Consider the following 19,194-nt stretch of genomic DNA (forward strand, 5'->3'; position numbering starts at 1 on the left):
ACAGAACTAGAACAGAACTAGAACAGAACTAGAACAGAACTAGAACAGAACTAGAACAGAACTAGAACAGAACTAGAACAGAACTAGAACAGAACTAGAACAGAACTAGAACAGAACTAGAACAGAACTAGAACAGAACTAGAACAGAACTAGAACAGAACTAGAACAGAACTAGAACAGAACTAGAACAGAACTAGAACAGAACTAGAACAGAACTAGAACAGAACTAGAACAGAACTAGAACAGAACTAGAACAGAACTAGAACAGAACTAGAACAGAACTAGAACAGAACTAGAACAGAACTAGAACAGAACTAGAACAGAACTAGAACAGAACTAGAACAGAACTAGAACAGAACTAGAACAGAACTAGAACAGAACTAGAACAGAACTAGAACAGAACTAGAACAGAACTAGAACAGAACTAGAACAGAACTAGAACAGAACTAGAACAGAACTAGAACAGAACTAGAACAGAACTAGAACAGAACTAGAACAGAACTAGAACAGAACTAGAACAGAACTAGAACAGAACTAGAACAGAACTAGAACAGAACTAGAACAGAACTAGAACAGAACTAGAACAGAACTAGAACAGAACTAGAACAGAACTAGAACAGAACTAGAACAGAACTAGAACAGAACTAGAACAGAACTAGAACAGAACTAGAACAGAACTAGAACAGAACTAGAACAGAACTAGAACAGAACTAGAACAGAACTAGAACAGAACTAGAACAGAACTAGAACAGAACTAGAAGAGAACTAGAACAGAACTAGAACAGAACTAGAACAGAACTAGAACAGAACTAGAACTAGAACAGAACTAGAACAGAACTAGAACAGAACTAGAACAGAACTAGAACAGAACTAGAACAGAACTAGAACAGAACTAGAACAGAACTAGAACAGAACCAGAACAGAACTAGAACAGAACTAGAACAGAACTAGAACAGAACTAGAACAGAACTAGAACAGAACTAGAACAGAACTAGAACAGAACTAGAACAGAACTAGAACAGAACTAGAACAGAACTAGAACAGAACTAGAACAGAACTAGAACAGAACTAGAACAGAACTAGAACAGAACTAGAACAGAACTAGAACAGAACTAGAACAGAACTAGAACAGAACTAGAACAGAACTAGAACAGAACTAGAACAGAACTAGAACAGAACTAGAACAGAACTAGAACAGAACTAGAACAGAACTAGAACAGAACTAGAACAGAACTAGAACAGAACTAGAACAGAACTAGAACAGAACTAGAACAGAACTAGAACAGAACTAGAACAGAACTAGAACAGAACTAGAACAGAACTAGAACAGAACTAGAACAGAACTAGAACAGAACTAGAACAGAACTAGAACAGAACTAGAACAGAACTAGAACAGAACTAGAACAGAACTAGAACAGAACTAGAACAGAACTAGAACAGAACTAGAACAGAACTAGAACAGAACTAGAACAGAACTAGAACAGAACTAGAACAGAACTAGAACAGAACTAGAACAGAACTAGAACAGAACTAGAACAGAACTAGAACAGAACTAGAACAGAACTAGAACAGAACTAGAACAGAACTAGAACAGAACTAGAACAGAACTAGAACAGAACTAGAACAGAACTAGAACAGAACTAGAACAGAACTAGAACAGAACTAGAACAGAACTAGAACAGAGATTGATTATCTATCTTGTTTCTCTAAGTGTCTCAATTTAACAAACTTTCAAATTACTTACTTTTACCAAAAAACCCTGTGCCACCAGTCAGGAAAACACCTTTATCCTTATAAAACATTTGCATGGGTGATTCTGTAAGTAAAAAAACGAAATAACATTAAATAAATTTGTTTATCCAAAATAAGTCCAACAAAATAAGAAAATCAAAATAGTAGTAAAATAAAAAAAAGAAAAAAAAATGCCATTAAAATGAGATTTATTTATGTAACTAAAAAGTCAATACAGAGGCAATGAAATGCTCGACAAAAAAAGTGTTAAAATATGCCAAAAATTTCAACTTCCCCCTCCTCCCATGCTCTATAATGACATTTTCGTTTACAGTTTTCAAATAAAGTCAGCCGTATTTATTTGTTTAACCTTTTTCTTCTAGCTGGTGTTGTAGAAAACTACAACAATATAAAAGTGAATTGGAAAAAGTCACATAAACTTCTTGTCGAATGTCTTAAAGGTGCCAAGAACACAAATAAAGGAATCTATATTTACATTTACATAAATTATCAGGCTTCTCTCCCTGTCTCAAATGCTGGCTTGGCTTTTGCTGAAGCTGTTTGTTAAAGGTTTTACTTAGAGATATTTGTTTGGTTGTAGCTTTTTTTTGTAACGAATAAGCTATTTTGTTTGAATATATATTTTTTTTTATATTTAGCTGTAAATGTTTTTTGCACATTGTAAATTCATAAGTGTAAAGTTAAAATCAATACACCCTCATATTAATTCATACAAAAAAAGCAGCATTCTACCCAAACATTTACCTATACACTGGTAATCGTAGACACTTTCATACGCATTTACAGTGAGACAGATATACATATATACAGACATACATTCTCATAGCCACTTTCAAACATTTTCACACATGTATTTTGGTTAACAAACATGCACAAAACCAATACAAAGCAGTTTAAGCAACGACACAGCAAAAATATGTTGCTTATATAAACAGTGATGGAGGAAATTATGGCAACCTGTAATAAAAACCATTAATACAGATCATATTTTTATAATCTACCAACAAATATTGCCTATTTCTAGGCAAACAAAATTTTCAAAACTAAAAAATATTTCTATAATAAAATTCACTTCGAATCGAAAATCGTAAAATATTTTTTAATAATCTAATACATAATTCTATCAGCTATTACTATAAAAAATATTTTTCAGAAACCTTAATACATTTTTTTATAATATTCTTTAAAACTTAAATTTTTTTTCTCAAAATAATTTTTTTTATACCCTTAATTTTTTATACCCTTCACCTTCGTGAGAAGGGTATATGTATATAAGTTTGTCATTCCGTTTGTAATTTCTACATTTTTCATTTGCGACCCCACAAAGTATATATATTCTGAATCGTTGTAGATAGCGGAGTCGATTAGCCATGTCCGTGTGTCCGTCTGTGTGTTGAAATCAACTTTCTGAAGCCCCCAAATAACTTACATACACGAATGATACATCAATATCTCCGAAATTCTTCCGGCTCGGTTGCTATTTAAAATCGAGAAAATCGGTCCACAAATGGCTGAGATATAAGGAAAAAACCAGGACAACCTCGATCACTAAATCATTAATATAGACAATATGGATATCTAATGATAGATATTTCAAAGACCTGTGCAACGACGTATATAAGACCATAGTAAGTTGGACCTACAATGGGTCAAAATCGGAAAAAAAAATTTTTAACCCGAATTTTTTTTCACAAAAAAAAATTGAAAAAACAAAAAAAAAAATTTAAAATTTAAAAAAAATAATTTTAAAATTTAAAAAAAAAAAAATTTTAAATAACAATCGAAAAAATTTTTTTCCAAAAAATGAAAAAAACAACTGGAAAAAAAATTAAATTTTGTTTACCTTTTTTTAAATTCGAGATAAAAACTAATTTTCCCGATTTTGAACCATTGAACGTCAGACTCGCTATGACGTTATATACGTCGTTGAAATATCTATCATTAGACATCCATATTGTCTATATTAATGACTCAGTATCTTAGTATCCAGATATAGATAAAAAATCGAGGTTGTCCTGGTTTTTCCTTATATCTCAGCCATTTCTGATCCGATTTTTATCGATTTTTAATAGCAACTGAACTGGGTCTATAGCGGATATATTGATGTATGATTCATGTATGCTAGTTATTTGGGGGCTACATAAAGTTGATTTCAACATACAAACGGACAGACGGAACTCAGTAAATAGTGCGTTTTTTTTAGATCTAAGCTTAATCTGTAACCACTTTAAGTTTTGTATAGCATATTTGAGAGTGTTGACCCTATAATTATACCACCAGCTGCTGATAATCATAAATGTACCTATCTATCTATCTATATATGTATAAGTTCCTACTTTTTTTCATCATCTTCATCATCATTATAATTTTCATTGCCCATATTAAAACATGATGACTTATTTAACAAATACTCTCACCCAAAAACACTTGCAAAAATACATACTTAGACACATCTATCCATCCGTATATTCTTGAAAAAACTCACACCCAGCAATTTACCCAGCAGTTTGAAAAGTGCCAATTGGAAACCTTACTCCTGCTATATTACTACTTCTACAACAAACCAGATCGCTGTGGCTGCTAAAGTGGTAGTTAAATGGTTATCATTTGCTTTACATTTCGCAATAATTAGATATTCGCCTAAAGTTTTTGAAAATAAATTCAAGTAAAATAAAATCCTGTAAAACATACCACTTCGTTGACTACATGTAAAGCAGAATGTGGCCTTTGGCATTTTTGTACTCACTGATGATGTAGAAAATGCAAAAATTGAGAGTAGACTCTCATGCAATCCCCAATAACAAATAGAAAGCAGTACAAGTAACAGAGCAGTACAGATAAGGAGTGAGATCGAAAAATTCTTAACACACGTTTTTCATTACATTTTTTAACCCAAGTATTATTTGAATTTTTTTTTGATCAAGTTACCTTTGAAAAACATGTCAGTTATTATGTGTAATGTCAATTATATTAATTTTTTTGTTAATCTGATTAAAATGAGTGACCAGAAAAAAGTGCGTACTGAAATTATTAAATATTTTCAACAAAACCCAACTTGGTCTTACAAAAAGTTGGCCAAGCATACAAAGGTCTGCCGTCAAACTGTTTCCAATGTTATTAAACAGTACCGGGAGAACTTGTCAGTTGATAGAAAACCTGGTTCAGGTAGAAGGAATGGTCCACATGATGTTTCTAAAGCCAAAAAAATAGAACGCATTTTCAAAAGAGCTCCCAACACATCCGGTAGGAAAGCAGCCCGGTTAGCTCAGTGCTCGGACTATTTGGTACGAAAAGTTAAAGCTAATGCAGGTTTAAAAACATACAAGGCTCAAAAAGTTCCTGACAGGAACGCTACTAAAAATTTAGAGGCCAAAAACAGAGCACGGAAATTGAAGTCAAGTTTTATAAAAAAATATTCTTGCTGCATAATGGATGACGAAACGTATGTTCTGGCAGATTTTTCGCAACTTCCAGGTCAAAAATTTTATGTTGCTGATGCTCGAGGGAATGTTGAAGAAAAGTTTAGGACCCAAAAGCAGACAAAATTTCCCAGAAAGTTCTTGGTATGGCAAGCAATATGCAGTTGCGGCAAAAGAAGCCACTCATTTGTTACAACGGGCTCTATAAATACCGAAATTTACATCAAGGAATGTTTACAAAAAAGGCTGCTTCCATTCATAAGACTTCATAATGTGTCCACTTATTTTTGGCCTGACTTGGCATCCTGTCACTATGGCAAACAAGCCCTTGAGTGGTACAAGAACAATAATGTGGTATTTGTACCAAGAGAGGCAAATCCTCCAAACTGCCCGGAGCTAAGGCCAGTGGAGAGATATTGGGCTCTTGTTAAAAGAGAATTGAAGAGTACAAAAAAGGTGTCCAAAAGTGTGGTAGATTTTAAACGGAGATGGACTACATGTTCGAGCAAAGTGACAGAAAGCACTATAAAAACGTTAATGGAAGGGTTTCCGAAAAAGGTTCAAAATTTCATCACTAGTGATTAAAACTATAAAAATAATTTTTTTTGTAAATTGTAATAATAATTTCAATCAAATAAAAAAAAAATTAAAATTGTAAGTTTAGTGGTTTCTTTTTTATAAACATATATGTATGTTAAGAATTTTTCGATCTCACTCCTTAAGAGGTGGTTCTTTCAACTCCGCTCTCTGAAAAATGTAGTTTTTCATTTTTTCACAAATGCTGGTGTATTACTATTAAAGGCTTTATGCAGAGTATTCCCATGTTAAATTCACCATTCAATAATGTTACTCATCCGTTGTAAATTCACTAGTACTAGTTCTCAGTGGCTAACTAAATTCGATGTGGCAGAACTAGTTCAATGAACAGCAGGGCATATTTGAAAACCAACATTTTGACAAACACACTGACACATGTAATTATTTAAACACACTTACATATGAGTGCCAAAGGATGTATGAATGTGTGTCTATATAATTGATGATTAAACTCAAGTATGTGTTTAAATGTACATACATACCTATGTATGCATGTAAACTGTCTTAGTATACCTATATATAGATGTATTTTAACATCATAGCAAATGTTTAGGGTATGATTATGTGTCTATTTGATAACTTTATTATATCTAAATATGTGTGTTTTTATTGTCTTGCAAACTCAAACTAAATGACACATAAATTGCTACGAATGATTTGAAACAACTTCAATATTTGTTTTCATTACTTGCCTGCCCTTTCTCCAGCCTTCCTGTATGCCACCCCATATTAATCTCTATTTGTCAGTTTGTCTGTGTTAAAGAAAATTGGCCTGTCTAGCAGCTTATATTATTGAGAGCATTTTTCTGCTTAAACAATTTGTTAAGGAACACACACACACCCAGATTTCAGTTGAGTAGAGTTCAATTCGAAAGTGCTGCTCCCCCTTGTCTCGTTATGTTCGAGTGGTTAACGTGTGAATATCGTTTAATGGCCAATCAATTCTACTCCTCATCAGCGTCATCGACATTTTTTACAAAATCTCATCAATGTTTAAAAACCACTTGAAAAAAACCATCCATATTCAAATAAATTAAAAGCATAACGCCTTAATGGCTTAGAACAAGTATGATTTTTTTTGATATCAAGTTTTTTTTATAGAGTTTTGGGAATTTTTTTATATATAAATAAAGAGTTGCCAGGAAGGAAAAATATAAAAGTTTTTCTTGTTCTGTTCTAGTTCTGTTCTAGTTCTGTTCTAGTTCTGTTCTAGTTCTGTTCTAGTTCTGTTCTAGTTCTGTTCTAGTTCTGTTCTAGTTCTGTTCTAGTTCTGTTCTAGTTCTGTTCTAGTTCTGTTCTAGTTCTGTTCTAGTTCTGTTCTAGTTCTGTTCTAGTTCTGTTCTAGTTCTGTTCTAGTTCTGTTCTAGTTCTGTTCTAGTTCTGTTCTAGTTCTGTTCTAGTTCTGTTCTAGTTCTGTTCTAGTTCTGTTCTAGTTCTGTTCTAGTTCTGTTCTAGTTCTGTTCTAGTTCTGTTCTAGTTCTGTTCTAGTTCTGTTCTAGTTCTGTTCTAGTTCTGTTCTAGTTCTGTTCTAGTTCTGTTCTAGTTCTGTTCTAGTTCTGTTCTAGTTCTGTTCTAGTTCTGTTCTAGTTCTGTTCTAGTTCTGTTCTAGTTCTGTTCTAGTTCTGTTCTAGTTCTGTTCTAGTTCTGTTCTAGTTCTGTTCTAGTTCTGTTCTAGTTCTGTTCTAGTTCTGTTCTAGTTCTGTTCTAGTTCTGTTCTAGTTCTGTTCTAGTTCTGTTCTAGTTCTGTTCTAGTTCTGTTCTAGTTCTGTTCTAGTTCTGTTCTAGTTCTGTTCTAGTTCTGTTCTAGTTCTGTTCTAGTTCTGTTCTAGTTCTGTTCTAGTTCTGTTCTAGTTCTGTTCTAGTTCTGTTCTAGTTCTGTTCTAGTTCTGTTCTAGTTCTGTTCTAGTTCTGTTCTAGTTCTGTTCTAGTTCTGTTCTAGTTCTGTTCTAGTTCTGTTCTAGTTCTGTTCTAGTTCTGTTCTAGTTCTGTTCTAGTTCTGTTCTAGTTCTGTTCTAGTTCTGTTCTAGTTCTGTTCTAGTTCTGTTCTAGTTCTGTTCTAGTTCTGTTCTAGTTCTGTTCTAGTTCTGTTCTAGTTCTGTTCTAGTTCTGTTCTAGTTCTGTTCTAGTTCTGTTCTAGTTCTGTTCTAGTTCTGTTCTAGTTCTGTTCTAGTTCTGTTCTAGTTCTGTTCTAGTTCTGTTCTAGTTCTGTTCTAGTTCTGTTCTAGTTCTGTTCTAGTTCTGTTCTAGTTCTGTTCTAGTTCTGTTCTAGTTCTGTTCTAGTTCTGTTCTAGTTCTGTTCTAGTTCTGTTCTAGTTCTGTTCTAGTTCTGTTCTAGTTCTGTTCTAGTTCTGTTCTAGTTCTGTTCTAGTTCTGTTCTAGTTCTGTTCTAGTTCTGTTCTAGTTCTGTTCTAGTTCTGTTCTAGTTCTGTTCTAGTTCTGTTCTAGTTCTGTTCTAGTTCTGTTCTAGTTCTGTTCTAGTTCTGTTCTAGTTCTGTTCTAGTTCTGTTCTAGTTCTGTTCTAGTTCTGTTCTAGTTCTGTTCTAGTTCTGTTCTAGTTCTGTTCTAGTTCTGTTCTAGTTCTGTTCTAGTTCTGTTCTAGTTCTGTTCTAGTTCTGTTCTAGTTCTGTTCTAGTTCTGTTCTAGTTCTGTTCTAGTTCTGTTCTAGTTCTGTTCTAGTTCTGTTCTAGTTCTGTTCTAGTTCTGTTCTAGTTCTGTTCTAGTTCTGTTCTAGTTCTGTTCTAGTTCTGTTCTAGTTCTGTTCTAGTTCTGTTCTAGTTCTGTTCTAGTTCTGTTCTAGTTCTGTTCTAGTTCTGTTCTAGTTCTGTTCTAGTTCTGTTCTAGTTCTGTTCTAGTTCTGTTCTAGTTCTGTTCTAGTTCTGTTCTAGTTCTGTTCTAGTTCTGTTCTAGTTCTGTTCTAGTTCTGTTCTAGTTCTGTTCTAGTTCTGTTCTAGTTCTGTTCTAGTTCTGTTCTAGTTCTGTTCTAGTTCTGTTCTAGTTCTGTTCTAGTTCTGTTCTAGTTCTGTTCTAGTTCTGTTCTAGTTCTGTTCTAGTTCTGTTCTAGTTCTGTTCTAGTTCTGTTCTAGTTCTGTTCTAGTTCTGTTCTAGTTCTGTTCTAGTTCTGTTCTAGTTCTGTTCTAGTTCTGTTCTAGTTCTGTTCTAGTTCTGTTCTAGTTCTGTTCTAGTTCTGTTCTAGTTCTGTTCTAGTTCTGTTCTAGTTCTGTTCTAGTTCTGTTCTAGTTCTGTTCTAGTTCTGTTCTAGTTCTGTTCTAGTTCTGTTCTAGTTCTGTTCTAGTTCTGTTCTAGTTCTGTTCTAGTTCTGTTCTAGTTCTGTTCTAGTTCTGTTCTAGTTCTGTTCTAGTTCTGTTCTAGTTCTGTTCTAGTTCTGTTCTAGTTCTGTTCTAGTTCTGTTCTAGTTCTGTTCTAGTTCTGTTCTAGTTCTGTTCTAGTTCTGTTCTAGTTCTGTTCTAGTTCTGTTCTAGTTCTGTTCTAGTTCTGTTCTAGTTCTGTTCTAGTTCTGTTCTAGTTCTGTTCTAGTTCTGTTCTAGTTCTGTTCTAGTTCTGTTCTAGTTCTGTTCTAGTTCTGTTCTAGTTCTGTTCTAGTTCTGTTCTAGTTCTGTTCTAGTTCTGTTCTAGTTCTGTTCTAGTTCTGTTCTAGTTCTGTTCTAGTTCTGTTCTAGTTCTGTTCTAGTTCTGTTCTAGTTCTGTTCTAGTTCTGTTCTAGTTCTGTTCTAGTTCTGTTCTAGTTCTGTTCTAGTTCTGTTCTAGTTCTGTTCTAGTTCTGTTCTAGTTCTGTTCTAGTTCTGTTCTAGTTCTGTTCTAGTTCTGTTCTAGTTCTGTTCTAGTTCTGTTCTAGTTCTGTTCTAGTTCTGTTCTAGTTCTGTTCTAGTTCTGTTCTAGTTCTGTTCTAGTTCTGTTCTAGTTCTGTTCTAGTTCTGTTCTAGTTCTGTTCTAGTTCTGTTCTAGTTCTGTTCTAGTTCTGTTCTAGTTCTGTTCTAGTTCTGTTCTAGTTCTGTTCTAGTTCTGTTCTAGTTCTGTTCTAGTTCTGTTCTAGTTCTGTTCTAGTTCTGTTCTAGTTCTGTTCTAGTTCTGTTCTAGTTCTGTTCTAGTTCTGTTCTAGTTCTGTTCTAGTTCTGTTCTAGTTCTGTTCTAGTTCTGTTCTAGTTCTGTTCTAGTTCTGTTCTAGTTCTGTTCTAGTTCTGTTCTAGTTCTGTTCTAGTTCTGTTCTAGTTCTGTTCTAGTTCTGTTCTAGTTCTGTTCTAGTTCTGTTCTAGTTCTGTTCTAGTTCTGTTCTAGTTCTGTTCTAGTTCTGTTCTAGTTCTGTTCTAGTTCTGTTCTAGTTCTGTTCTAGTTCTGTTCTAGTTCTGTTCTAGTTCTGTTCTAGTTCTGTTCTAGTTCTGTTCTAGTTCTGTTCTAGTTCTGTTCTAGTTCTGTTCTAGTTCTGTTCTAGTTCTGTTCTAGTTCTGTTCTAGTTCTGTTCTAGTTCTGTTCTAGTTCTGTTCTAGTTCTGTTCTAGTTCTGTTCTAGTTCTGTTCTAGTTCTGTTCTAGTTCTGTTCTAGTTCTGTTCTAGTTCTGTTCTAGTTCTGTTCTAGTTCTGTTCTAGTTCTGTTCTAGTTCTGTTCTAGTTCTGTTCTAGTTCTGTTCTAGTTCTGTTCTAGTTCTGTTCTAGTTCTGTTCTAGTTCTGTTCTAGTTCTGTTCTAGTTCTGTTCTAGTTCTGTTCTAGTTCTGTTCTAGTTCTGTTCTAGTTCTGTTCTAGTTCTGTTCTAGTTCTGTTCTAGTTCTGTTCTAGTTCTGTTCTAGTTCTGTTCTAGTTCTGTTCTAGTTCTGTTCTAGTTCTGTTCTAGTTCTGTTCTAGTTCTGTTCTAGTTCTGTTCTAGTTCTGTTCTAGTTCTGTTCTAGTTCTGTTCTAGTTCTGTTCTAGTTCTGTTCTAGTTCTGTTCTAGTTCTGTTCTAGTTCTGTTCTAGTTCTGTTCTAGTTCTGTTCTAGTTCTGTTCTAGTTCTGTTCTAGTTCTGTTCTAGTTCTGTTCTAGTTCTGTTCTAGTTCTGTTCTAGTTCTGTTCTAGTTCTGTTCTAGTTCTGTTCTAGTTCTGTTCTAGTTCTGTTCTAGTTCTGTTCTAGTTCTGTTCTAGTTCTGTTCTAGTTCTGTTCTAGTTCTGTTCTAGTTCTGTTCTAGTTCTGTTCTAGTTCTGTTCTAGTTCTGTTCTAGTTCTGTTCTAGTTCTGTTCTAGTTCTGTTCTAGTTCTGTTCTAGTTCTGTTCTAGTTCTGTTCTAGTTCTGTTCTAGTTCTGTTCTAGTTCTGTTCTAGTTCTGTTCTAGTTCTGTTCTAGTTCTGTTCTAGTTCTGTTCTAGTTCTGTTCTAGTTCTGTTCTAGTTCTGTTCTAGTTCTGTTCTAGTTCTGTTCTAGTTCTGTTCTAGTTCTGTTCTAGTTCTGTTCTAGTTCTGTTCTAGTTCTGTTCTAGTTCTGTTCTAGTTCTGTTCTAGTTCTGTTCTAGTTCTGTTCTAGTTCTGTTCTAGTTCTGTTCTAGTTCTGTTCTAGTTCTGTTCTAGTTCTGTTCTAGTTCTGTTCTAGTTCTGTTCTAGTTCTGTTCTAGTTCTGTTCTAGTTCTGTTCTAGTTCTGTTCTAGTTCTGTTCTAGTTCTGTTCTAGTTCTGTTCTAGTTCTGTTCTAGTTCTGTTCTAGTTCTGTTCTAGTTCTGTTCTAGTTCTTTACAATTTAAACAAATTCCTCTTATATTTTACACTTTAGCAATTATACTAAACTGAGATTTGAATTCTTGCAATTATTTAAGGGGTAACATATAAAATTCATTATTAAAGTGAATTTTCCCAGAAATGAATTGAATTAAGAGAATGGGATATAAATCGCTTATTCAACACAAATCACATATGCATAAATCACTAAAGCCTTTAATTGCCTTCAATAAAACTGAACTTCAACCCCTTTGGCAATCCCTCTTAACACATTCTTTATAAAATTTATCTCATCTCTTTTGCACCCTTTTCTTGCCCTCCTTTCCCTCCATAAGCTTTAAATTTTCAACATGTTAATCAGCAAAAAAAAAAAACAGAAATTATTGGAAAAAATCTGTAATGAAAAAAAACTTGAGATTTTCAGTTTATTGCATTTATGGCTGTTGACTTTATGCTAATTACAACACACAAAAAGTTTTACAGAAAAAAATTGCACATTTTTACAATATTTTCAGATTTCTTTTTTTTTGCTTTACAATTTTTGCTTATTTTGCAATTAGATAGAAACGTTTTTATTAACTTAACACTTGTTCAAATAATTTACAAACAATTTGAAGAATCTTTATTTAGATGAATGTATCTGTGAATATTTTAACAGCAATTTTACATTTACACACTTTCTTAGTTTCACACAAAAACTGTCTAAACAATTGTTGACTTTAAGAATGATTTAATTAATGCACAAATATGTATTTTACAAATATATTTAAAACAATTAATAATAACAACAGTCAGTTATTTAAACAAAAATGACAATAGCATTTGTTGCGTTTAATGAAAATTTAATTTCGTAAATTAAATGGAAATTTTTTGGAATGTGTCAAGGTGATGGCAGGAGAAAGGGTTAAATTATTGTATTAAATAAATTTGGTTTAACTAAAACATATTTTCAATGTTTAATACTAATGAACTAGAACAGAACTAGAACTGAACTAGAACTGAACTAGAACTGAACTAGAACTGAACTAGAACTGAACTAGAACTGAACTAGAACTGAACTAGAACTGAACTAGAACTGAACTAGAACTGAACTAGAACTGAACTAGAACTGAACTAGAACTGAACTAGAACTGAACTAGAACTGAACTAGAACTGAACTAGAACTGAACTAGAACTGAACTAGAACTGAACTAGAACTGAACTAGAACTGAACTAGAACTGAACTAGAACTGAACTAGAACTGAACTAGAACTGAACTAGAACTGAACTAGAACTGAACTAGAACTGAACTAGAACTGAACTAGAACTGAACTAGAACTGAACTAGAACTGAACTAGAACTGAACTAGAACTGAACTAGAACTGAACTAGAACTGAACTAGAACTGAACTAGAACTGAACTAGAACTGAACTAGAACTGAACTAGAACTGAACTAGAACTGAACTAGAACTGAACTAGAACTGAACTAGAACTGAACTAGAACTGAACTAGAACTGAACTAGAACTGAACTAGAACTGAACTAGTGTTCACTTTTCGCTTTAATTACAATTCGAATCCCTCCCTTAGATGTGTATAATGACGCAAGTGATATTGACAATGAGTGACTTACCCTTTACGGTGTCCATTATATTTTTGGTATCAATATTTGTTAATGGTTGTGTTGTTGTTGTTGTAAAAGTCAGTGCTCCTGTTTTCATTGTTGTTGCTGCTGCTAATGTGTGTGTTGTATTGTTGTTGTTGTTATTGTGTTTAAGAGTTGTCGCAAAATCCTTTATGTGATTCTCCAATTTAAGGTCTGTTTGTATTGTTGCCATTTCATTAATCATGTTAAATACTCTTGCTGTTGTAGTTGTTGTCCTAGTTGTTGTTGCTGTATTATAATATTAAGTTGTCGACGTCGTTGTTGCTGTTGCTATTATCCTTACACAAGGATGTTGCAAATAATTGATAATCTGTAATCAGTACAAGAGAAAAACAACAATAGTATTAATAATAATTATAATAAAGATATTAATTAAAATTAGAAATGTTTTCACACACACATACACTTCCATCCATACATACAGACATTTACATAAAGGAACAGCAGGATTGTAATTTGTTGGGTTTTGAAAAAAGCAATTTAACAGGTTACTGTAATGAAATTTTATTAATATTATGATGATGGAAGTTTCTAAGCTATTATGTCGTAGTTGTCAGTGCGAGAGAGAGAGAGAATGGTAAAGGGAAATTGAAAATGTAAAATTGTTTAAAAGGGTTTAATTTACCAACACGATTTCAAAAAGAGTCAAGCATAATTAATGATTTTATTAGAAAATCTGTGTGTGGGTTGGAAAATTAAATAGAATATAGAGATTTTCATTAATAAATCTTTACAGCTGGTACAATAATTTTGGAATTATTAGAATAATGATTTATTTACTATTTTTTAATAAAAAAAAAAAATTAGCTAAAAGGATTCAACAGTATGTGAAAAATGGATATGGAAATACTTTTTACATAAAAAGTACTTTTTATGTAAACTACAATTATTTATAATAATTTATTGGAAGAATATGGAAAAAATTTTATTACAAAAAGTACCTTTTTGCTAAAATTATTTCATTAGTAGATAATTTTATATAAAAGTACTTTTTTAACTTGCATAAAAGCATTTTTGGTACTTTTTAATAAATTTTGTTTTTGGCACTTTATCACGAAATATTTTTGGAATGTACTATTTTAAATTCTTTTACACAAAAGTACATATTTTATATTTATATCTAAAAAAAAGTCAACTATTTTTCAAATGTTTTTATAAAAATTAATTTTCACAACTTTTTCAAAAAAAGTACTTTTCAAAATTTTTTTATGAAAAGTACTTTTCAGATGTTTTTTATAAAAAGAAATTTTCACAGCATTTTTAAAAATAGAAAGTACTATTTCAGAAAAAGAACTTTTCATAACTTTTTCAGAGAAAGTACTTATCGCAACTTTTTTTAGAAAAAGTACTTTAATTCAAAAAATTTCCTTTCACAACTTTTTCAGAATAAGTACTAGTGTTTATAAAAAACCGACTTTTTAAAAAACCGGTTTGTCGGTTAACCGAAAATTGGGCTTTTTTAGAAAACCGGTTTTTCGGTTAACCGACATCGAAAAAACCGGTTAAACCGGTTAACCGTCATATATATGTAGAAAACATAAAATGTCCAATAAAGTATATACAGCTTTAAAATTTGTAGTTTTTAGTAGTCAGGAATGGTTAATATTAAATACCTATGAATATACAAAAGTGCTAAGTCCATTTTATTTTGTAAAAATTTCAAAATTATTATCTCAGTCAAATGGAATTGAGTATAAATATGTATGTTAATAAATATATAATATACTTGTTTTAATTATTGGTTTATTCATTAAATTTTTCTGATATGGAACAGAAAATGTAGCAAGTCCCAAAAAAGGACCTATAAGATGCAAACGCATAAATCATACCAAATAATTAATAAAACTCCATTATCAGATTTCAAAATATTTCAAATTATGGATTTTGGAACGTTATTTCTGAAAAGGACTTTGTACACTAAGCTAACGAAATGAATAATAAAATAAAATTTTAAGAACAAAACACACTAATGAAGTCAAATTGATTGATAGAAGGTATGCACATCAAATTCAACTTGACGTTTGGTAAAATCATCACTAAGTTTATAATGAATCATTATTAAGATTTTTATAGTTTGATTATGCAATTTATTCTGAAAAAGTTTTTAAGTAAACTCATCGTCCTCTACTATTTAGAATCATTGTAATTCTTAAAAATATCAATCTAAATAGGTTTATATTGTAAATCAGCAGTTTAGGTTTCAAATCAGACCAATAATGTTTGTACAATGAATATAAAAAATGCACAAAACCATGAGATTTCTTTATTTTAAACCTAAATTTTAAAAACCGGTTAACCGAGTGATAAAAACCGGATAAACCGGTTAACCGAAAATCAACATTTTAAATTAACCGGTTCGCAAAAAACCGAGATTTCAAAGAAAAACCGGTTTTTCGGTTAACCGGTTAACCGGTTTATAAACACTAATAAGTACTTTAATTAGTGCTCTATTTTTTTAAAGAAGTATTTTTCACAACTTTTTTTAGAAAAAGTACTTTTCTCAACATTTGCCTAAAAGGTACTTTAATTATTACTCTGTTTTTTTTTTTAAATGTACTTTTCACAACTTTTGCTGAAAAGGTACATTAAACAACTTGTTTAAAAAAGTCCACTACCTTTATTAAAAAAGTACTTTTCTCTATTTTTGTAGAAAAGTTATGTTTCACTACTTTTTATAAAAATTACTTTTTCCTTTCAAAGTACCTTTCACTACGTTTTTTCACACTTCTTAAAAAAAGTACTAGAGAAAAAAAGATCTTAGAAAAGTTATTTTCTATACATTTCTAGACTTTTAAAAAAGGTACTTTTCACTAAATTTTTAAAAATAGTGCTTTTCACTATAGAAAGATCTTTAAAAAAGTTCTTTCTATATTTTTCAAAGAAAGTACTTTTCTATATCTTTTAAAAAAAGTACTTTTCTATACTTTTTTAAAAAAGTACTTTTCTATACTTTTTAAAAAAAGTACTTTTCACTACATCTTAAAAAAGTACTTTTCTACACTTTTTAAAAAAAGTACTTTTCTATACTTTTTTAAAAAAGTGCTTTTCTATACTTTTTAAAAAAAGTACTTTTCTATACTTTTTAAAAAAAGTACTTTTCTATACTTTTTTAAAAATTATTTTTCTATACTTTTTAAAAAAAGTACTTTTCTATACATTTTAGAAAAAGTACTTTTCTATACTTTTTAAAAAAAAGTACTTTTCACTACATCTTAAAAAAGTACTTTTCTATATTTTTTAATAACAGTACTTTTAACTACTTTTTAAACAACGTACTTTTGCCTTCTTTTTTAAAATAGTACTTTTCACAAAATTTTTAAAATAGTACATTTAAAAAAAAAGTACTAAAAGTATACAATTTTAAAGAAAGTACTTTTCTATACTTTTTAAAAAAAATATTTTCAATACTATTTTAAAACAAGTACTTTTCTCTACTTTTATAAAATATTCTATAAAAATTACTTTTCAGTTCTTTTTTATAAAAAAAAAAAAAGTGGTTTTCACAAAATTTAAAAAAAAGTACTTTTCACTAGTTTTTAGAAAAAGTATTTTTTACTACTTTTTTAAGAAAAAGTAATTTTCTCTAATTTATAGAAAATGTTGTTTCACTACTTTTTAAAAAAAAAAATTTTCTCTAGTGAAAAAAAACTTTTTAAGTTTTTTGAAAAAGTGGTTTTCACAAAATTTAAAAAAAGGATTTTTCAATAGTTTTTATAAAAATATTTTTTACTACCTTTTAGAAAAATATATTATTTTAGAAAAAGTTGTTTCACTACTTTTTAAAAAAAATAGTACTTTTCAATTTTTTTTTATAAAAAATATTTTTTTCCCAGTTTTTTTAAAAAGGTAGTTTTTAAAAATTTGTCAAAAAAGTACTTTTTCTCTATGTTTTCAATAATCAATTACTTATCCAAAAATTTTTATTGTACATTAATTCAATAAAAGTACTTTTCACAACTGTTTCAGAAAAAGTACTCTTTTTTTAAAAAAAAATTTATGTTTCAGAAAAAGTTTATTTCACAAGTTTTGTGTTTAGAAAAGTACTTCTTACTAACTTTTTTAAAAAAAAAGTATTTTTCTCTATTTTTGTAGAAAACTTATGTTTTACTACTTTTTACAAAAAGTACTTTTCAATACTTTTCTATAAAAATTACTTTTTCAGAAAAAAATTTATTTGTCAAAAAAAGTATTTTTCTAAAAAAGTGTGAAAATTACTTTTCTAAATAAGTGCTTTTTATTACTTTTTGGAAAATGAATTTTTCATTATAAAAATTATTTAAAAAATGTACTTTTTATTACTTTCTGAAAATTACTTTTCACTACTTTTCTAAATACATACTTTTTTTAAAAAACTACTTTTTAATACTTTTATGAAAAAGCATTTTTCCCTACACTTCTGACAAAGTACTTTTCACTACACTTCTAAAAAGTACTTCACGACATTTATGAAAAACTACTTTTCACTTTTTTCTTAAAAATGCACTTTTCAGTACTTTTCTAAAAAAAATACTTTTCATTACTTTTTGAACACAGTACAATTCACTACTTTTTGAAGAAAGTACTTCTTCAAAAAAATTACTTTTCACAACTTTTTCAAAAAAATGAGTACTCTTTTTTTTACAACTTTTGTTGAAAAAGTTTAGAAAAGTACTTCTTACTAACTTTTTTAAAATAAGTACTTTTCTCTATTTTTGTAGAAAAGTTATGTTTAACTACTTTTTAGAAAAAGTACTTTTCAATACTTTTCTATAAAAATTACTTTTTCAGAAAAAGTACCTTTTCGCTTTTAGAAAATTTACTTTTCACAACTTTAAAAAAATATACTTTTTAAAAATACTCACTAGTACTTTTAACAGCTATTTAGGAAAAGTACTTTTCACGACTTCATCAAAAAAAAGTATTTTTCTATAGTTTTTTATACTTTTTAAAAAAAATACTTTTTACAAATTTTTAAAAATATGTGTTGCTTTTCTGTACTTTTTAGAAAAAGTACTTTTCATTACTTCTTAGAAAAAGTACTTTCCAATATGTATTTAAAAAAAGTACTTTCAATACTTTAAAAAAAAAAGTACTTTTCACAAATTTTTCGAACAAGTACTATTAACTACTGTTTAGAAAAAGTACTTTACTTTTAAATTTTTTGGGGAAAAAGTACTTTTCAATATATTTTTTAGAAAAAGTATTTTTCAGTACTTTTCTAGACTTTTTAAAAATATTACTTTTTACCAAATTTTTAAAAATATGTGATGCTTTTCACTACATTTTAGAAAAAGTACTTTTCATTACTTCTAAAAAAAAGTACTTTCCAATATGTACTTAAAAAAAGTACTTTCAATACTTTAAAAAAAAAATACTTTTCGAAAAAGTACTATTAACTACTGTTTAGAAAAAGTACTTTACTTTAAAATTTTTTGGGAAAAAAGTACTTTTCAATATTTTGTTCTGAAAAAGTATTTTTCACTACTTTTTTATAAAAAGAGCTTTTTAATATTTTTTATTAAAATTAGTTTTTGAAAAGGTACTTTTTTGAAAAAGTACTTTTTTGAAAGGTACTTTTTTAAAAAAGTACTTTTTCACTAATTTTTTTTAAAAAAAAGATGTCCTTTTCACTTCTTTTCCAGAAGAGTACTTTCCAAATATATTTCTAAATAGTACTTTTAACACTTTGTTTAAATTTTAAAATTTCATTTAGAGATCGAGAAATTCATCGATGTATTTGGATTTGATCAGTTTCTTAACAATCACATTAGATCAGATTCCCTTAAATACCAAAAATCTCAGTTCATTTCAAATATTTCTTGACCTTTTTACAACAAAATTTTGCGCTAAATAACGCTCTGCCTCTCTCTGTTATTTCAATTGAAATATACTGGTTAATTGTTTGTTGTTTTAAGTCCATTTCATAATACACAAACATGAGTTGCACTATGGGTTTGATTCCACAAATATGAATGTGTAGTATGTGTACCAGAGTAGATGTGTGTGTTCGTGTTTATGTGGGTTAGTGAGCTTTTGTGTGGGTGTTGGTAGTGTGTAAATTGTATTCAATTTCATTAAATATTTAACCACATCAATAGTTTGAAACTTTGTATA

At 30.0% G+C, this 19,194-nt stretch overlaps 1 protein-coding gene across 1 annotated transcript in view; it reads right to left on the minus strand.

The window, feature by feature from the left end:
• Window positions 1-19,194, minus strand: part of wat (waterproof) — a 105,237-nt gene that overhangs the window by 5,812 nt on the left and 80,231 nt on the right. Inside the window, exons 2-3 of the mRNA XM_065499146.1 lie at window positions 13,069-13,411; window positions 1,745-1,816 (exon numbers count right to left, since the gene is read on the minus strand). Of these exons, the coding sequence (XP_065355218.1) occupies window positions 1,745-1,816; window positions 13,069-13,285 (289 nt within the window). The 5' untranslated portion in view covers window positions 13,286-13,411. The remainder of the gene's footprint in view (window positions 1-1,744; window positions 1,817-13,068; window positions 13,412-19,194) is intronic.

The sequence above is a fragment of the Calliphora vicina genome, chromosome 1 (genome assembly GCF_958450345.1).
Source record: "Calliphora vicina chromosome 1, idCalVici1.1, whole genome shotgun sequence".
In the NCBI taxonomy this organism is placed as follows: Eukaryota; Metazoa; Arthropoda; class Insecta; order Diptera; family Calliphoridae; genus Calliphora; species Calliphora vicina.